Source organism: Rhinopithecus roxellana, chromosome 12, assembly GCF_007565055.1.
Source record: "Rhinopithecus roxellana isolate Shanxi Qingling chromosome 12, ASM756505v1, whole genome shotgun sequence".
Classification (NCBI taxonomy): Eukaryota; Metazoa; Chordata; class Mammalia; order Primates; family Cercopithecidae; genus Rhinopithecus; species Rhinopithecus roxellana.
Window position 1 is genome coordinate 104,802,962 of NC_044560.1, and position 19,544 is coordinate 104,822,505.

The window sequence follows — 19,544 nt, forward strand, 5'->3', positions numbered from 1 at the left end:
GTGAAACCCCGTCTCTACTAAAAAAATACAAAAAACTAGCTGGGCGAGGTGGCGGGCGCCTATAGTCCCAGCTACTGGGGAGGCTGAGGCAGGAGAATGGCGTAAACCCGGGAGGCGGAGCTTGCAGTGAGCTGAGATCTGGCCACTGCACTCCAGCCTGGGCGACAGAGCGAGACTCCGTCTCAAAAAAAAAAAAAAAAAAAAAAAAAAAAAAAAAAAAAAAAAAAAAAAAAGAAACCCCATCTCTATTAAAAATACAAAAAATTAGCTGGGCGTGGTGGCAGGTGCCTATAATTCCAGCTACTGAGGAGGCTGAGGCCAGAGAATTGCTTGAACCTGGGAGGCAGAGGTTGCAGTGAGTTGAGATCGCACCATTACACTCCAGCCAGGGCAACAAGAGCAAAACTCTGTCTCAAATAAATAAATGCATACATACATACATACACACATACATACATACAAAAAATTTGCCGGGAGGTGTTGCCCCGCGCCTGTAATCCCAGCTACTCGGGAGGCTGAAGCAGGAGAATCGCTTGAACCAGGGAGGCAGAGGTTGCAGTGAGCCAAGATCGTGCCATTGCACTCTAGCCTGGGTGACAGAGTGAGACTCTGCCTCAAAAACAAAAACAAAAAAAACAAAACTTACCATTGCAGCCATTTTTAGGTGTACAGTTCAGTGGCATTAAGTACATTCACCTTGTTGTGCAACCATCACCACTATTTCCAGGATATCTTCGTCATCCCAAACAAACTCTGGGTGTTTTCAATCTGCTGATGATTGTTACCGAGGAGCTCCAGGGGACATCTGCTGTGCTCATGCTGGGGCCTCTGGGATGGACAGGATTCTGCCAAGGCAGACATCTGGGTCAAGACAGTCCTGCACTGTTGTTCAGGTTGTGGCCAAGGTTAGGTTTACAGATTTGCCATGTAAAAATGCAGGATGCTCAGTTACATTTGAATTTCAGATTAATAGCAAAAAAACTTTTTGGTACAATTCCCAAATATTGCATGGGACATATTTATACTAAAACATCATGCACTGTTGATTTGAAATTCAAATATAATTGGGCCTCCTCTACTTCATCTGGCAAGCGTAGACAAAAGAATCCAGTCCACAGTCCCCTGACTGAGCCATGTGCCCTGGGGTGCAGCTGGGTCCGTCAAGAGAAAAATGTTCTATTTCTGGCACTATTTCTGGCCTGATGTGAGTTTCTTTTTTTTTAGACAGACTCTCACTCTATTGCCCAGGCTGGAGTGCAGTGGCACGATCTCGGCTCACTGCAATCTTCGCCTCCTAAGTTGAAGCGATTCTCCTGCCTCAGCCTCCTGAGTAGCTGGAACTACAGGCACACGCCGCCATACCCAGCTAATTTTTGTATTTTTAGTAGAGACGGGGTTTCACTATGTTGGCCATGATGGTCTTGATCTCCTAACCTCATGATCCACCCTCCTTGGCCTCCCAAAGTGCTGGGATTACAGGTGTGAGCCACCGTACCTGGCCTTTGTTGGTTTTTGTTGTTGTTATTATTGTTTTGTTTTTGAGACAAGGTCTTGCTCCATTGTCCCCCCCCCCCCCCAGTAGCTGGGATTACAGGCATGCACCACCACACCCGGCTAATTTTTGTATTTTTAGTAGAGACCAGGTTTCACTATGTTTCCCAGGCTGGTCTTGAACTCCTGGCCTCAAGTGATCCGCCTGCCTCAGCCTCCCAAAGTGCTGGGATTACAGGTGGGAGCCACCGCCCTGGCCCTGGACCTGATGTTGATGACCTCCTACTATGTGCACCTGCAGTTCTCCTGCATAGGCCTCAGCCCTCCTGCATGAGGACGCTGGGAGGCAGGTGCTCCCTATCAACCCCATGTTACATTTGAACAAATTGAGCCCTGGAAAAGAAAACGTATTTGCCCAGGTCATGCAGTGAAGGAATGGGGAATTCGAAGCCCAGGTCTGTCTGAAGCCAGAGTCACCCGGAGGAGAAAGAGCTGGAATTGAGAACTCAAGGAATGCGTGGAGGTGATCGGGTTCCAGCCCACCCGGAAAGAAACAGTGGCTGGAGACAAGACTGTGTTGCTATTTCCTGCCATCATCCCTTGGGCCCTGTTGAGGCCCTGCCACAAGCCTGGCCCTGCAGCCCAGTGGCTAGGAGAAATCAGACACAAAATAATAATAACAGCGATGATCTTTGAGCACCTATAATGCCAGGCTCCACGGTAAGAGCTTTCTTTGTTTTTGTTTTGTTTTGTTTTGAGACAGAGTCTCTCTGTCACCCAGGCTGAAGTGCAGTAGCGTGATCGTGGCTCACTGTAGCCTTCACCTCCCGGGTTCAAGCGATTCTCCTGCCTCAGCCTCCCGAGTAGCTGGGATTACAGGCGCGTGTCACTACGTCTGGCTAATTTTTGTATTTTTAGTAGAGACAGGGTTTCACCATGTTGGCCAGGTTGGTCTCAAACTTCTGGCCTCATATGATCCGCCCACCTCAGCCTCCCAAAGTGCTGGGATTACAGGCATGAGCCACTGTGCCTTTCTTTGTTTTTTTTTTTTTTTTTTTTTTGAGACGGAGTCTCGCTCTGTCACCCAGGCTGGAGTGCAGTGGCCGGATCTCAGCTCACTGCCAGCTCCGCCTCCCGGGTTTACGCCATTCTCCTGCCTCAGCCTCCTGTGTAGCTGGGACTACAGGCGCCCGCTACCTCGCCCGGCTAGTTTTTCTTCGTTTTAGTAGAGACGGGGTTTCACCGTGCTAGCCAGGATGGTCTCGATCTCCTGACCTCGTGATCCGCCTGTCTCGGCCTCCCAAAGTGCTGGGACTACAGGCTTGAGCCACGGCGCCCGGCCACCTTTCTTTGTATTTGTTCAAGTAATATCCTGAAATATGTACTATGTCTCGCACTTTATAGAGGAGGAAACTGAGGCCAGCAAATGAGGCTGTCATGGGAGGTGGAGACAGGATTTGAAACTGCTTCAGTGCAGGAGGCTCAAGAGCCTCTGTCTTCTCTCAGGGCACGGTGTGGGAGGGTGGGAAGGAGGGAGGCCCACAGAGGCATGACCTCTGATTGCCACTGTCACCTGGGCCCGGCTCTCTAAAGTCTCTGCCAAGTGGGGAGGTGGCTGGAGGAGGGCCCTGCTCTGTGCAGCCTCCCCTCCCCCGGCCCGCAGAGTTGAGCACAGAGGGACAGAGACACAGAAACCCCAGAAATGTCCCTCTTCAGAAACAGGCTCCAGGACCTGCCTACCCTGTGCCTCTGTGTGCTGGTCCTGGCCTGCATTGGGGGTGAGAAGAAGAGGGTGGAGGGATGGGGGGCCCACACCTGATGGGTGTGAGTGTGGCTGTGTATCCTGTGGCTCTGTAGCCACGTGAGACGTGAGTACGGAGCGTGTGCGTGTCGGGGAGTGTGTGTGTCAGTGGTTGAGAGTAAAGTGTGAATATAACATTGGTACAAACTGGGATCATCTGTGCATGTGTGTGTGTGCGTACATGGAACTGGGAGTGTGCAGTCGTGGTAAAAGTGCATGTCTGTGTGCGTGTGTGTATTTGTGTGCACCTGTCTCTCTGTGGGGTACATGTGTGCAAAATATTTGAGTGTGGACACATGTGAGGGGGTCTGTGAGTGTGTGCTGGTGTGTACGTCTGTGTTTTGCCTATGCATTTAATTTTTTTTTTTTTTTTTGAGACGGAGTCTCTGTCACCCAGTGCGTGACAGTGCAGTGGCGTGATCTCGGCTCACTGCATCATCCGCCTCCCCGGTTCAAGCGATTCTCCTGCCTCAGCCTTCAGAGTATTTGGGACTACAGACTCACACCACCACGCCTGGCTAATTTTTTATATTTTTGGTAGAGACAAGGTTTTGCCATGTTGCCCAGGCTGGTCTTGAACTCCTGACTTCAGGTGATCCGCCCGCCTCGGCCTCCCAAAGTGCTAGGGTTACAGGCATGAGCCACCATGCCCGGCGATGTACTTTATTTTAAAATGGGATCATATTCTAGATCAGTGTCATCCAGTAGAAATTTAAATTTTTAACACAGGGCCGGGCACATTGGCTCATGCCTGTAATCCCAGCACTTTGGGAGGCCGAGGTGGGCAGATCACAAGGTCAGGAGATTGAGACCATCCTGGCTAACAGACGGGTAAAAACTTGTCTCTGAAAATACAAAAAATTAGCCACACATAGTGGCACACACCTGTAGTCCCAGCTACTCGGGAGGCTGAGGCCAGAGAATCACTTGAACCTGGGAGGCAGAGCTTGCAGTGAGCCGAGATCACATCCCTGTACTCCAGCCTGGGCGACAGAGCAAGACTCAGTCTCAAAAAAAAAAAAAAAAAAAAAAAAAATTAAAACGTATATAGCACCTACAATGTGCAAGGCACCATTCTATGTGCATCGTATGTATTAACTCTTAATTCTCACAATAACCCTGCGGTAGGTACTATTATCCCATTCTACAGAAGGGGAAACTGAGTCATGGGAAGAGAGGATAAGTCACCAGCCAAGGCACACAGCCAGCCACATGTGGCCCCCGCGTGACGGTTGGTCTCTGTAGGCGAGGCTTTGTCCAGACGCGTGGGTAGAAGGTCTGGCCTGGAAAGAGGAACTGACAGCAAGGCTAAGCCAATGTCTGCCCCTGGGGGCAGAAAGTCACCTTCTGCTTTCCCTCCACTGTCCATAGAGGTAGCTTAGACAGGGTGGGGGTCACAGGAGAACTAAGGGGGAAAAGGGTAGTTCCTGGGCAGCAAAATCAGGCGGTGAAGGGAGGCATCAGAGGATGGCAATTAGAGAGGCCATTAGAGGGAAACCATAGGCAGACAGGATGACAGGAGGGACTACTGACACAAGGTGAAGAGATGGCCCGGCTGGACGGGGTGGCTCACATCTGTAATCCCAGCATTTGGGGAGGCCGAGGTGGGTGGATCACTTGAGGTCAGGAGTTCAAAGCCCCAACGTGGCGAAACCCCATCTCTACTTAAAATACAAAAATTAGCCGGGCATGGTGGCACATGCCTATAATCCCAGCTACTCAGGAGGCTGAGGCAGGAGAATTGCTTGAATCCAGGAGGTGGAGGTCGCAATGAGACAAGATCACGCCACTGCACTCCACCCTGGGCAACAGAGCAAGAGACTGACTCTGTCTCAAAAAAAAAAAAAAAAAAAAGGGAGAGAGAGAGAGATGATTGATGGTTGAAGAGGGGTAAGCAGTCAGGGAACATATACGGGTAAAGGCAGGAGGCAAGAGGACTGGCAGGGGGCTGCCCCAGGGCCACCAGGAGTGACACAGGATGAGCATGGTGGGAAAGGAAGAAGGGGAGATTGTAGGGTCCCAGCCCGCCCAAGTTGCCCTCTGGTTCCACCTAGCATGCCAGTCAGAAGCCCATGAAGGAACCCCCAGCCCCCCACCAAAGCTAAAGATGAGTCACTGGAGCCTGGTGACGGGCAGGATGAAGGAGCTGCTGGAGCCATTGCTGAACAGGACCAGAGACAGGTGGCAGTGGTTCTGGTGAGTGTGTGCTGGCCTGGGTGGCAGGAGGGGACTCCTGGGTCTGAGGGAGGAGGGGCTGGGGGGCTGGGGGTCTGGGCTCCTGGGTCTGAGGGAGGAGGGGCTGGGGGGCTGGGGGCCTGGGCTCCTGGGTCTGAGGGAGGAGGGGCTGGGGGCCTGGACTCCTGGGTCTGAGGGAGAAGAAGGGGCTGGGGGCCTGGGCTCCTGGGTCTGAGGGAGGAGGGGCTGGGGGCCTGGACTCCTGGGTCTGAGGGAGGAGGGGCTGGGGGCCTGGACTCCTGGGTCTGAGGGAGGAGGGACTGGGGCCTGGGCTCCTGGGTCTGAGGGAGGAGGGCTGGGGGCTTGGGCTCCTGGGTCTGAGGGAGGAGGGGCTGGGGGCCTGGACTCCTGGGTCTGAGGGAGGAGGGGCTGGGGCCGGAATCCCTGGGTTTCAGGGAGGAGGAAAGGGCGGGAGTGGGGCTGTGACCCCTAGGTCTGGGAGGAGCAGAGCGTTAGAGCTGAGAACAGGAACTGGGTCAAAGAAAGGAGCAGATAAATGGGGCAGAGAACACCCAGAGACAGCTGGGGCCTCCACTGTGATGTCCTCTCTCCCGCAGGAGCCCCAGCACCTTCCGGGGCTTCATGCAGACGTACTATGACGACCACCTCAGGGACCTGGGTCCGCGCACCAAGGCCTGGCTCCTCAAATCCAAAGACAGCCTCTTGAACAAGACCCACAGCCTGTGCCCCAGGATTGTCTGTGGGGACAAGGACCAGGGTTAAAATATTCATAAAAGCCAGGTGTGGTTGTGGCGGGTGCCTGTAGTCCCAGCGACTCAGAAGGCTGAGGCGGAAGGATGGCTTGAGCCCAGGAGTCGGAGACCAGCCTGGGCAACACAGCGAGATCCCTTGGGGGGAAACAAAAAGAAACAAAAAAAGTTCATACTTCTCCAATAAATAAAGTCTCACCTGTGTCCCTGTCTGGATCCTTCCCCAGTGTGGCCAGAAGAAAACCCACCCCACCCCCTCCCAGGAATTAATGAGTAGAAGAGGTGACACCTGATGGGGAAGGGAGAGTTGGGGGATAGGGAAGGGTATCAAGGGATAACACCCTACTGTGGGTTTGCGGAGAATGGGGGACTTTGAGGCGCACCAGTTTCAGGAGGGTGAGGGCAGGAGTGCAGGTGGAGTCAGCAGGTCCCCATGATGGCCCTCATGAGAACTTCGCCCTTGTCTCCCACAAGCTCTGACTCCATTCCCAGTGGGCACCCAGCACCTCCAACCCCTCCACAGCCCCCAAGCCACCTCTGTCAGAGGCAAATTCTCAGAGTGAGGGTTCCCTGTCACTTGAGTGAAGGTTCCCTGTGGCGTGACCTTGGGGGACGTCATTGACCTTTCTGTCCCCATCCACCCCCTCGGTGGTTCTGTTGGCCAGGACTTTGGCCTAGACAAAGGATGGGGGTGGTGGCTGTGGAGCGGAAGTGGGTCTCAAACGCTATAAAGCCTCTCTATGCCTGTCTGGAGCTGGAGAGGACAGCCTGCCGGAGTCTGGTAAGAGAGGGATCCAGGGTGCGGGAGCAGGGGGGCGTCAGCAGGGAGAGGGCAAAGATCGATAAAGTAGGAATTGTAAGAGGCACAATGTTAGAAGCCTGTGTTGGAACCATGACTTTGTGTGTGTGTGTGTGTGTGTGTGAGAGTGTGATGAAGTCTTGCTATATTGCCCAGGCTAGACTCAAACTCCTAGGCTCAAGCAATCCTCCTGCCTCAGCGTCCGCAGTAACTGGGACTATAGGTGCACCACCACACTCTGTAAATCACAGAATTTAGAAATGTAGACTATTTGAGCCTCTACTTAGAGTTGGGGTGGCTGAGGAGGGGAGGATCCCTTGAGCCCAGGAGTTTGAGGCTGCAATGAGCTATGATCTTGCCACTGTGTTCCAGCCTGGGTGACAGAGAAACCCCATTTCTAAAAAAGAAAAAGAAAAAGGGCTAGGCACATTGTCTCACGCCTGTAATCCCAGCACTTTGGGAGGCCGAGGTGGGTGGATCATCTGAGGTCAGGAGTTCAAGACCAGTCTTACCAGCATGGTGAAACCCCATCTCTACTAAAAATACAAAAATTAGCCGGGTGTGGTGGCGCATGCCTGTAATCCCAGCTACTCCGGAGGCTGAGGCAGGAGAATTGCTTGAACCTGGGAGGCGGAGGTTGCAATGAGCCCAGATCATGCCACTGCACTCTAGCCTGGGTGACAGAGCAAGACTCAGTCTTGGGGGAAAAAAAAGAATGAAAGAATTTAAAAATCTAAAAAAGAATTGTAGGCTGGGCGCAGTGGCTTACACCTGTAATCCACACGCTTTGGGAGGCCGAGGTGGATGGATCACTTGATATCAGGAGTTGGAGACCAGCCTGGCCAACATGGTGAAACCCCGTCTCTACTAAAAATACAAAAATTAGACAGGCATGGTGGTGCATGCTTGTATTCCCAGTTACTCAGGAGGCTGAGGCAGGAGAATCACTTGAACCCGGGAGACAGAGGTTGCAGTGAGCCAAAATTGTGCCATTGAACTCCAGCCTGGGCAACAGAGAAAGACCCTGTCTCAAAAAAAAATTAATAATAATTGTAGACCATTTGCTTGAGCCGTTCTTTCTCCAGGGAGCAGATCTCAACCTCTTTCTGATGTAGCTTCCTCATCTCCTATGTGTGGATGATGATATTGTGCCCTGTACATGTTCTTCGTAACCAAAAGTGTCTCCCTCATAGGGCGGGTGAGAACTCAATGAGCAGATGGGACATGAGGTCTGAGTTAGGGCCTTTGATCTAGTGTGGGTCCTTAATGGTGTCTGCAGAGCACCTCCCTGCACTGACTCAGGCTTAGCAAAGGGCAGGGGCTTTGCTGTGTTCCTGCTGGGCCCAGAACTGTTTAGGTGCTCAAGAAAGTCTTCTAGGCTGGGCTCAGTGGCTCACGCCTGTACTCCCAGCACCTTGGGGAGGCCGAGATGGGAGGATCGCTTGAGCTCAGGAGTTCCAGACCAGCCTGGGTAACAAAGCAAGTCCCCCATCTCTACAAAAGAATAAAAATTAGCAGCCAGGCATGGTGGCTCACGCCTGTAATCCCAGCACTTGGGGAGGCCAAGGCAGGCAAATCACTTGAGGTTAGGAGTTCAAGACCCGCCTGGACAACATCCTGAAACCCTATCTCTCCTAAAAATACAAAACTTAGGTGGGGCGCCATGGCTCACACCTGTAATCCCAGCACTTTGGGAGGTTGAGGCAGGTGGATCATGAGGTCAGGAGTTCTAGACCAGCCTGGCCAGCATGGTGGAACCCCATCTCTACTAAAAATACAAAAAATTAGCCAGGCATGGTGGCAGACACCTGTAATCCCAGCTCCTTGGGAGGCTGAGGCAGGAGAATTGCTTGAACCCCAGAGGCAGAGGTTGCAGTGAGCTGAGAACACACCACTGCACTCCAGCCTGGGTGACAGAACAAGACTCCATCTCAAAAAAACAAAAACAAAAACACAAACAAAAAGCAGCCGGGCATGGTGGCGGATGGCTGTAATCCCAGCTACTGGGGAGGCTGAGGCAGGAGAATTTCTTGAACCTGGGAGGTATGGGTTGTGGTGAGCCAAGATCGCGCCACTATACTCCAACCTGGGTGACAGAGTGAGATTCCGTTTCAAAAAAGGAAAAAAAAAAAAAAAAAGAATTAAAATGTCAAAATCAGGAGTAGAATCACAGGATGTTGGAAAGTGAGGCCCAAGAAAGGGGCTGTGTCCAAGTCCATGCATGGGAAACTTGACTTGGACACCGAGTACATACAGAGCAGGATCTCAGTCCCCCCATCAGAGTGGGGCGTGACCACAGGAACAGCCGCCTCCAGTCGGCTCGCCATATGACACCCGCTCAATGTTCCAGGTCTCCCGATACCATGGGCACACGATTCCTCCTGGCTCTGTGTCTCGTCCTCCTGGTACTGGGAATTGGTGAGTGTGAGCTTCCGGGGAGGGAGGCCGTGGGGAGGGGAATGAGCTCCAAGCATCTTCCTAGCCCAGGACCTTCTTACCCCTGCCTCTGCCCTCTCCTCTCATTCCTGCCACCTTTCCCCCTGCTGCAGCCCCATGGGTTCCCCTGACACACTCTCCCCCTGCAGAGGTCCAGGGGGCCCAACTGCCCCAGCAAGATGAGCCACCCAGCCCGGCCTTGCTCACCCAGGTGCAGGAATCTCTCTCCAGCTACTGGGAGTCAGCAAAGGCAGCCGCCCAGAAGCTGTACCAGAAGACATACCTGCCTGCTGTAGACGAGAAACTCAGGTAGCACCTGCCCCTGGAGAAATGGGGTATAACCCATACGGCCCATACCACCGACTCCATCCAGGACCCAGAATTTCAGGCCCCAGCCCCTCCTCCCTCAGACCTAGGGGTCCAGACCTCAGCCCCTCCTCCCTCAGACCCAGGAGTCCGGGCCCCCAGCCCCTCCTCCCTCAGACCCAGGAGTCCAGGCCCCCAGCCTCTCCACCCTCAGACCCAGGCCCCCACCCCCTCTTTCTCCCTCAGACACAGGAGTCCAGGCCTCAGCCCCTCCTCCCTCAGACCCAGGAGTCCAGGCTTCCAGCCCCTCTTCCCTCTAACCCTCTGTGCATTCTCCCCAGGGACTTGTACAGCAAAAGCACAGCAGCCATGAGCACTTACACGGGCATTTTTACTGACCAAGTTCTTTCTGTGCTGAAGGGAGAGGAATAACAGCCAGACCCTCCATCTGTGGACAAGGGGAGAGTCCCCCGCTCCCCTGATCCCCCAGGTTCGGACTGAGCTCCCCCTTCCCAGTAGCTCTTGCATCCTGCTCCCAACTCTAGCTTGAATTCTTTTCAATAAAAAATACAATTCAAGTTGCTTCTCATGGATGGCACTGCTTTTCTGAGGACTCAGGGGCCAAGATGGAGGGGCTGACTCAGTCCAGCCAACATTTAATCAGCACCTACTGTTGTGTATGGAGCCCTAACCCATGGGTCTGTTGGAATAAAACAGTGAATAGTAACAATAAATAATCGAAACAGCAATTAGAACTACTCTGTATTGAAGTCCAGCTTTCTCTCTCTCTCTCTTTTTTTTTTTGAGGCTGGGTTTCACTCTGTCACCCAGGCTGGACTGCAGTGGTGCAATCTCGCCTCACTGCACCCTCCGCCTCCAAGGCTGCAGCGATTCTCTGTGCCTCAGCCTCTGGAGTAGCTGGGATTACAGGCATGTGCCACTGTGCACGGTTAATGTTTGTATTTTTAGTAGACACAGGGTTTCGCCATGATGGCTAGGCTGGTCTCAAACTTCTGACCTCAAGTGATCCACCTGCCTCGGCCTCCCAAAGTACTGGGGTGACAGGCATGAGCCACTGCGCCAGGCCAAAATCCGGCTTTCTCATTTGTAAAATGACAAATCATAGACACAGCTAGTCCACAGTGGCCTCTGACAGTCTCCAGTTGTTTTTTTTTTTTTTTTTTTTTTTGAGACGGAGTCTCGCTCTGTCACCCAGGCTGGAGTGCAGTGGCCGATCTCAGCTCACTGCAAGCTCCGCCTCCCGGGTTTACGCCATTCTCCTGCCTCAGCCTCCCGAGTAGCTGGGACTACAGGCGCCCGCCACCTTGCCCGGCTAGTTTTTTTGTATTTTTCAGTAGAGACGGGGTTTCACCGTGTTAGCCAGGATGGTCTCGATCTCCTGACCTCGTGATCCGCCCGTCTCGGCCTCCCAAAGTGCTGGGATTACAGGCTTGAGCCACCGCGCCCGGCCATCAGTCTCCAGTTGTTAACGGTGGATGGTGTCCAGGTTCTTGGCGTCTTGAACAAAGAACTGAACAAAACAGACAAAGCAAGGAAGAAATGAAGGGATTTATTGAAAATGAACGTACACTCCACAGTGTGGGAGCGGGCCCAAGCATATGGGTTCAAAAGTCCTGTTACAGAATTTTTGGGAGTTTAAACTCCCCCTAGAGGATTCCCCTTCCACTGGTTACTCCCCTACACCCTATGTAAATGAAGAGGATGAAGAAAAGTTACAAAGTCATTCATCACCTACCTGAGAGGATGTTTCCTGTTATAGCTGAAGTGAATTGGCCTTATGTTCCCTGCCTCCGGACCCTATTTTCCTGCCTCACAGTTGCTGGACTGACACATTTTTTATTTATTTTGTTTTGAGATAAGGTCTTGCTCTGTCACCCAGGCTGAAGTGCAGGGGTGAGATCTTGGCTTCCTGTAGGCTTGACCTCTTGGGCTCAAGAGATCCTCCCATCCCAGCCTCCCAAGTAGTTGGGACAAGAGATGCCCACTGCCACACCTGGCTAATTTTTTGTATTTTTAGTAGAGACGGGGTTTTGCCATGTTGCCTAGGCTAGTCTCCGATTCCCAGGCTCAAGCGATCTGCCCACCTTGTCCTCCCAAAGTGCTGGGATTACTGGTGTGAACCACTGCACCAGGCCTGGGCTGACACTTTAAATGTGCCACTGCAATCAGGTATGAAGGTCCCGTGGCAGAGGGAAGAATGGTGCCCAAGTCAGTGCTGCATTGGCCGGGACCCAAGACGACAGACCTCTAAGGCTGGCGCGGTGGCTCATGCCTGTAATCCCAGAGCTTTGCTTGGCCAAGGTGGGCAGATCATCTGAGATCAGGAGTTCAAGAGCAGCCTGGCCAACATGGTGAAAACACAAAAATAAAACACAAAAATTTCTCTAATAAAAACACAAAAATTAGCCAGGGTGGCCCACGCCTGTAATCCCAGTTACCTGGAGGCTGAGGCAGGAGAACTGCTTGTACCCAGGAGGCAGAGATCGGGCCACTGCACTCCAGCCTGGGCAGCAGAGCGAGACTCTGTCTCAAAAAAGAAAAAAGAAAAACTTATTAAAAAAAAAAATGCAAGTAAAAAGCACAGAAGGCAGAAGGTGCAAATAAGCAGAGGCTTCATGGTCAGAAGGAGGCCACTGCTGGGACCATGAATGCAGGGGGCTGGGGGCCGAGATTCCTGTATCCTGAGGGAGTCCAGGGTGGTCCTGCTCCCCAAGTCCCATGGGTGGGGCTATTGGTCTCTGGAGATCCACGGCTTTTGTTTCTCCTAATCTGCTTGGCATTAACCTCCAGCCAGGCTTTCAACACCCTTGGGGCAGTTTTCCCAGGTCCTGGGGCGGGGCAGCTGAGTCCAGTAAAAAACAGGGGCCCTGGAGAGGGACTGTGGGCAATGCCCCCGAGTCCCCGGGGCCTGGGAAGAATGGAGGCTGCCAAGCGCAGGAGGTGGTGGGGAGGGGGAGACCCTGGAGTAACAATCCCTGCTCTGTCCACTTGGTTCCCACGGACTCGAGCCAAACCAAAGCACTGCCCGGACCAGTTCGGCTTCCAACCAATACTGGTGCTGGCGTCAGACTCCTCCTTCCTTTCTCAGAACCCCATTCCCCTCAGGGCCCCCAGAGTCCAGGCCCCTAGATTCTTCTTCCCCTAAGACTCAGGAGTCTGGGACCCCCCAATCCCTTCTCCTCAGGACCTAGAAGGTTGGATCCCCAGTCCCCTTCTCCCTTAGAACCTGAAATCACAGCCCTTGATCAGTATTTTGCGCCCCCTAGTGGAGAGAACAGTGGGTCTATCCTGTGACTTACAGTAGGAATGGCAGAATTTTTTACTTACTATGATTCTTAATTTTTTTAGAGACAGGGTCTCACTCTGTCACCCAGGATAGAGTGCAGTAGTGTGATCACAGCTAATTGCAACCTCAAACGAACTCCTGGGCTCCGGCATCCCTCCCACCTCAGCCTCGGAGTAGCTGGACCACAGATGGATGCCACCACACCGCCTAATTTTTTAAATTTTTAGTAGAGCTAGGATCTTGCTATGTAGCCAAGGCTGGTCTTAAACTCCTAGGCTCAAGCGATCCTTCTGCCTCAGCCTCCCAGAGTGCTAGGATTACAGGCATGAGCCACCAAGCCTGGACGGAATGGCAAAATTTATTTGGTCACTCAACAGAGCATAGGAAGGCTCTGCAGGGAACCTGGCTCCACAGGAGCCCTGTCCAAGATCACACTTTTCATGAGAAGCTGAGACCTCATCATGCTCCAGCACATTGGCCCTTGCAGTGTATGAGACTTGGAGGGCACATTGGGGCAGTTTGTATTTACAGCCTAGAGCACAGTTGGGGTTGCAGTGAGGCTGGTGAAAGTTTCAAAGACCCTCACTTGGCTGGGCCCAGTGGCTCACGCCTGTCATCCCAGCACTTTGGGAGGCCGAGGAGGGCAGATCATGAGGTCAGGAGATCGAGACCATCCCGGCTAACACAGTGAAACCCCGTCTCTACTAAAAAAAAAAAAAAAAAAAAAAAAAAAATTAGCCGGGTGTGGTGGCCGGCACTTGTAATCCCAGCTACTTGGGAGGCTGAGGCCAGAGAATGGTGTGAAACTGGGAGGCGGAGCTTGCAGTGAGCCGAGAGGGCGCTACCGCACTCCAACCTAGGGCGACAGCGCAAGACTGTCAAAAAAAAAAAAAGGCCCCTCACTTGCCTGGGCTTTCCATGGTCCTCTACCTAAATTTGTACAAGTAATTTTGTACTTTTTTTTTTTTTTGAGACAGAGTTTCCCTCTTGTTGCCCAGGCTGGGAGTGCAATGGCATGATCTCGGCTCACCACAACCTCCGCTTCCCGGGATCAAGCGATTCTTCTGCCTCAGCCTCCCGAGTAGCTGGGATTACAGGCATGTGCCACCATGCCCAGCTAATTTTGTACTTTTAGTAGAGACGGGGTTTCTCCTTGTTGGTCAGGCTGCTCTCAAACTCCCGACCTCAGGTGATCCGCCAGCCTCAGCCTCCCAAAGTGCTGGGATTACAGGTGTGAGCCACCATGCCTGGCCAATTTTGTACTTTTTAAAAGAGGGCAGGCCGGGCACGGTGGCTCACGCCTGTAATCCCAAAACTTTGGGAGGCCAAGGCAGGCGCATCACAACGTCAGGAGATCAAGACCATCCTGGCTAACACAGTGAAACCCCGTTTCTACTAAAAATACAAAAAATTAGCTGGGCCTGGTGGCGGGCCCCTGTAGTCCGAGCTACTCAGGAGGCTGAGGCAGGAGAATGGCATGAATCCGGCAGGCAGAGCTTGCATTAAGCTGAGATCACACCACTGCACTCCAGCCTGGGTGACAGAGTAAGACACTGTCTCAAAAAAAAAAAAAGGCCCACAAAACACATAAGTCTCCTCAATCCCTGTCTTAGTCTATTCACTTCATCCTGGACTTAAAAACTGGGCTGACAACGTTCAAAAAATCGTTATTAACACCATTATTATCTGTAACAGAGGGGATGAGCCACGAAGTTTTCTTTTTTTTTTTTTTTTTTGGAGGCAGAGTCTTGCTCTGTTGCCTAGGCCGGAGTGCAGTGGCATGATCTTGGCTCACTGCAACCTCTGCCTCCCGGGTTCAAGCAATTCTCCTGTCTCAACCTCCCAAGTAGCTGGGATTACAGGCGCCTGCTTCCATGCCCGGCTAATGTTTGTATTTTTAGTAGAGATAGGGTTTCACCATGTTGGCCGGGCTGGTCTCAAACTCCCGACCTCAGGTGATCTGCCTGCCTCAGCCTCCCAAAGTGTTGGGATTACAGGCATGAGCCACTGTGCCCGGCTGCCAGGCATGAAGTTTTCTAAGTTTCCTTCTTGCCCTGTGTTAGCCCTCAGAGAGGTAAGTCACTCACCTTCTGCACTTAGAGAGCCTCATACTTACTTTTTTTTTTTTTTTGAGACGGAGTCTCACTCTGTCGCCCAGGCTGGAGTGCAGTGGATCTCAGCTCACTGCAAGCTCCGCCTCCCAGGTTTACGCCATTCTCCTGCCTCAGCCTCCCAAGTAGCTGGGACTACAGGGGCCCGCCACCTCCCCCGGCTAGTTTTTTGTATTTTTTAGTAGAGACGGGGTTTCACCGTGTTAGACAGGACGGTCTCGATCTCCTGACCTCGTGATCCGCCCGTCTCGGCCTCCCAAAGTGCTGGGATTACAGGCTTGAGCCACCGCGCCCGGCCGAGAGCCTCATACTTTCTTTCAGCAATAATCCCCAGGGCAGTGACCACAACAGTCCAGGATCAGCCTGCCCAGTTGGGGAGACACACCCATCCCTGACAGTGATGACACAAAGTGAGCAGGGGTGGGGTGGAGGAGCTGAGGAGGCAAGGGAGGATGGGAAAGCAACTCAGAGAGAGCTTCCTAGAGCGAGAGCTAGTATTACAGAGCTGAGATCTAGAGGAAAGTGGAGGAAACCGATAATAAAATTATAATTAAATATTTAGAATATCCCAATGCAAAGCTTACTCTCTTTCCAGGTAATATATAAAGTTCATAATCACAGCGCCCCGAATATTGACCACTTAAGCATGAGGCCCAGGGCCTGATGTTTTACATTCGCGATCTAACTACGTCTTCCCAATAACACAGGGGGGCAAAACGGGAAGATGAATAACGAGTACGATTAGAATCCCTAGTTTAGGCCGGGCGCGGTGGCTCAAGCCTGTAATCCCAGCACTTTGGGAGGCCGAGACGGGCGGATCACGAGGTCAGGAGATCGAGACCATCCTGGCTAACACGGTGAAACCCCGTCTCTACTAAAAATACAAAAACTAGCCGGGTGAAGTGGCGGGCGCCTGTAGTCCCAGCTACTCGGGAGGCTGAGGCAGGAGAATGGCGTAAACCCGGGAGGCGGAGCTTGCAGTGAGCTGAGATCCGGCCACTGCACTCCAGTCCGGGCGACAGAGCGAGACTCCGCCTCAAAAAAAAAAAAAAAAAAAAAAAAAAAAAAAAAAAAAAAAAAAAAAAAAAAGAATCCCTAGTTTATAAAAGGGGAGAAACTGAGGCTCAGAGATGTCACTTGTCACCAGCCTGGCCAACACGGTGAAACTCCGTCTCTACTTACAAAAAAAAAAAAAAAAATTAAAATTAAAAAAATTAGCCAGGCGTGGTGGCGAGCTCCTGTAATCCCAGCTACTCGGGAGGCTGAGGCAGAAGAATCACTTGAACCCGGGAGGCCGAGGTTGCAGTGAGCCGAGATCGCGCCATTGCACTCCAGCCTGGTGGACAGAGTGGGACTTCATCTAAAAAAAAAAAGAGAGAGAGAGAGAGATGTCACTTGTCCAGGATCTCTTATCCGGTCAGTAGCACCACAAGGATTCGAACTCTGGCCAGACGTCTACCCAATTTCACGTGTGAAGAGTTAACAGCCTCCTAGAGTCTTGTCCTCTCTGGGCCTCCGTAACACCCTCTCCAAGCCAGGGGTCTCCCATCATATGGCTGCGTTTAGAGCTGTACGAAGACACACAGCTAATGAAAAACTGTGGAATTCTCAGAGCCTGTGAAGCCTAGTCCAGGGATGCGAGGTTTGGACCACTAAGGGAAAGCGCATGCGTGCTAGGCAGGGCTGACCGAAGGCTTCGGGGTGTATCATAGGGTCTCATCGGAGATGTGTTGGCCGTTAAGACCTCTGGAATTGGAACTCTAAATACACAGAAAGGCTATGAGCTCAGGAGACTCGGACGAAAGAGTTGTGTTAGGAAGAGGGGTCAGAAGACAAGGGTGCTGGGCAAAACGCTTCCTCTTCGACTCCGAATACGGTGGCTAGAAAGGTTTCTCTGACGAAAGAGGGGCGTGGTTCGAAGCCGTACTGTGGCCGGTAAAGCTCAAGGCACATGGAACGAAAAGGACGAAAAGAATCGGCAGGGAGAAGCGGACAGGATGGCCCGAAAGGCTCATATAACCGAAAACGTGGGTTAATGTGAAGGGGCGGAAGAAACAGAACTTATGGGAGGTGCATGCTGGCCGAGAAAGTCCTGGAGTTCGGAACATACAGTGTTTCCATCAGGTGGAAACAGCCTGCGGGAAAGAGAAATACGGTGGCCAGGTTGGTCCTTTCACAGCCGAAAGTGGCCTTTCTGAGAGGCGTGGCTGCGGCACTCTTGCTGGATACGGTGGCCCGGCGGGGCTAGAAAGCATGAAATCTCGCGCGATTACTCTGCGCCGTCTGGGACGGGGCGGGGCTGGCGGCGGGGGCGGGAACCCGGAGCGGGAAGATGGCGGCGGCGCAGGAGGTGGACGGGGCCCGCAGCGCCGTGGTGGCGGCCGGGGGAGGCGGCTCCGGTCAGGTACGGAGGCCGAGAGGGGACTGAGGGGGTTCTTCCCCAGTTGGGGGGCCTCCCACGGGGCGTGTCGTGCTCCGTGTCGTGGAATCCAGTGCACTGGGGGCCCCTTGCCCAGAGGGACCTTGAATACCCGGCCTAGGGAGGGCCGGACCGCCCGGGAGGCCGGACGGTGCCGGGAACGGGGCCCTGTTGCGTGTCGGGTCCCCTGCGCGCTCGCGCCGGGCTGCCACCAGCCTTATCGCTGGAGCCGGGAAGACAGTGGCTCGGAGGGGCGCAGGCTTGTGCCTTGGCGCGCTGGGTTCTCGACTCCGCGATTCCGGGCTCTGAGGCCGTTCCTAGAGTGATCTGGCGTTCAGGTTTCGTTGTAGTGCTGGAGGTGTGCGCAGTGATTAATTGAGAGTTTTCTAGCTCTGGGGAAGTCAGGATTAGCAGGGCATGGCCGACAGACCCATTTTACAGACGGGAATCCAAGGAACAGTGAGACTAAGGTGCTTCCAGAAGGTCATCCCGGTTAGGTTTGTAACTTTATGTAGAAGTTACAAGACATTGCTGACACAGGAACTGGTATAGATGTGCTTTTAACATGAACTAGTCCTATGGGTTAATTAGTCCATGTACGGATGACTTCTGACCCACTGCTGCCTTAACACACTGCAGAGCATACCATTTCAGGCAGCTACCGTTTAGGCATTTGGGGAATAGATGGAGACATCAAGGTGCTGTCGACCCACCCACTGGGATGTCACTGACATGTAGGAGGCAGCTCAGGGAAAAGGAGTGCGGGTTGAGAGGGGAGAATGAAGCTGACTCTCTGTATGACCTTGGGCAAGTTCCTTTCCCTCTTCAGGCTTTTATTTCTCCCCTGTTAACTGCAGAGGTTGGACAGGAGGGCCAGCCATATCCCTGCTGTCATGGGACGGGGAGAGGAGACTGACATGTAAACAAACAGTTATAATCCTGAATGATTAGGTTGGTGACAGAAGTCTGTGTCCAGGGACTGGGGAGCCCAGAGAAGGAGCAAGTGGTATCACCTGGGGAGGGCACCTGGATGAAGTTAGTGTGATAGAGCCCACTATATCTGCTCTGAATCTGTTCAGCATTCTCAGCCAGGGCCTGGCCTCAGGGACAGCTCAGGAAATGTGTGTTGAGTTAGTGCTGGAATGAAGGCTCAGTTCCTGTCTTCAAGGGTTTTCCAGTCTTGCTGAAAGGAGGTCGTTTCCCCTCTGGGTTTCTGTTGATTATTGGGTTGGTGGTGGATTGAGAGACCAGGGCCCAGGTTGTTCTGATTGCCCTGAGCTTCCATATGGCACTCTGATCTTCTCTTGTACCAACTCTGCTTAAAAACAATCAAGACTTACCCCTTTGCCTTTAGGACAAAGTACAAATTCTTTTATAAATCACAGCCTTGCATGATCTGACTCTTTTCTTCAGACTAGACTAGGATTTTTCGAGCTCGGCACTGTCAACATTTTGAATTGGATAAGGCTTTGTTTGGGGGACTGCCTTGCGCATTTTAGGATGTTTAGCAGCATTCCTGGCCTCTACGCACTAGATGTCAGTAGCTCAGTAGCATCCACGCCCCTCCCCAGTTGTGACAACCAATAAATGTCTCCAGACATTGCTAAATGTTCCAGGAGCAGGGGGGCAAAGTCATCCCTGCATGAGAACCACTGCGCTAAAGGGGATCCACTGCTCTGAAACCTATTTTATTTCTAAACCTCTTTTATTGCCTCTCAGTCTCTTTCCTCGCAGTCTATGCACAGATCTCTCCCCTCTGTAGCTAGTTAATGTGTGTTAGTCCTACAGATTTCAGATGTTCCCTCCTGCAGAAAGCCCTCTTTGACTGTCTGGGATCCCCTGTCCCAGGCCTGCACCCGCTGGGTTTCACTCTCTGGGGACTGGTCTCCTCCACTGGACTGGGAGCCCCAGGAGGGCAGAGCCGGGACT

General features: G+C 52.6%; 3 protein-coding genes across 3 annotated transcripts in view; all 3 read left to right on the forward strand.

The window, feature by feature from the left end:
* The first annotated feature begins 3,134 nt into the window (after nucleotides 1-3,134).
* Nucleotides 3,135-6,441, forward strand: APOC4 (apolipoprotein C4). The gene is made up of 3 exons (XM_010377511.2): nucleotides 3,135-3,269; nucleotides 5,347-5,488; nucleotides 6,085-6,441. Exons 1-3 carry the CDS (start codon nucleotides 3,194-3,196, stop codon nucleotides 6,248-6,250), a joined length of 384 nt encoding a protein of 127 aa, XP_010375813.1. The 5' UTR covers nucleotides 3,135-3,193; the 3' UTR covers nucleotides 6,251-6,441.
* Nucleotides 6,442-6,891: 450 nt separating this feature from the next.
* On the forward strand, nucleotides 6,892-10,527 carry APOC2 (apolipoprotein C2). The gene is made up of 4 exons (XM_010377510.2): nucleotides 6,892-7,018; nucleotides 9,387-9,454; nucleotides 9,622-9,781; nucleotides 10,120-10,527. Exons 1-4 carry the CDS (start codon nucleotides 6,978-6,980, stop codon nucleotides 10,208-10,210), a joined length of 360 nt encoding a protein of 119 aa, XP_010375812.1. The 5' UTR covers nucleotides 6,892-6,977; the 3' UTR covers nucleotides 10,211-10,527.
* Nucleotides 10,528-17,379: 6,852 nt separating this feature from the next.
* The window catches only part of CLPTM1 (CLPTM1 regulator of GABA type A receptor forward trafficking), a 39,117-nt gene continuing 36,952 nt past the window's right edge, over nucleotides 17,380-19,544 (forward strand). The window contains exon 1 of the mRNA XM_010377508.2: nucleotides 17,380-17,600. Coding sequence (XP_010375810.1) covers nucleotides 17,529-17,600 — 72 coding nt within the window. The 5' untranslated portion in view covers nucleotides 17,380-17,528. The remainder of the gene's footprint in view (nucleotides 17,601-19,544) is intronic.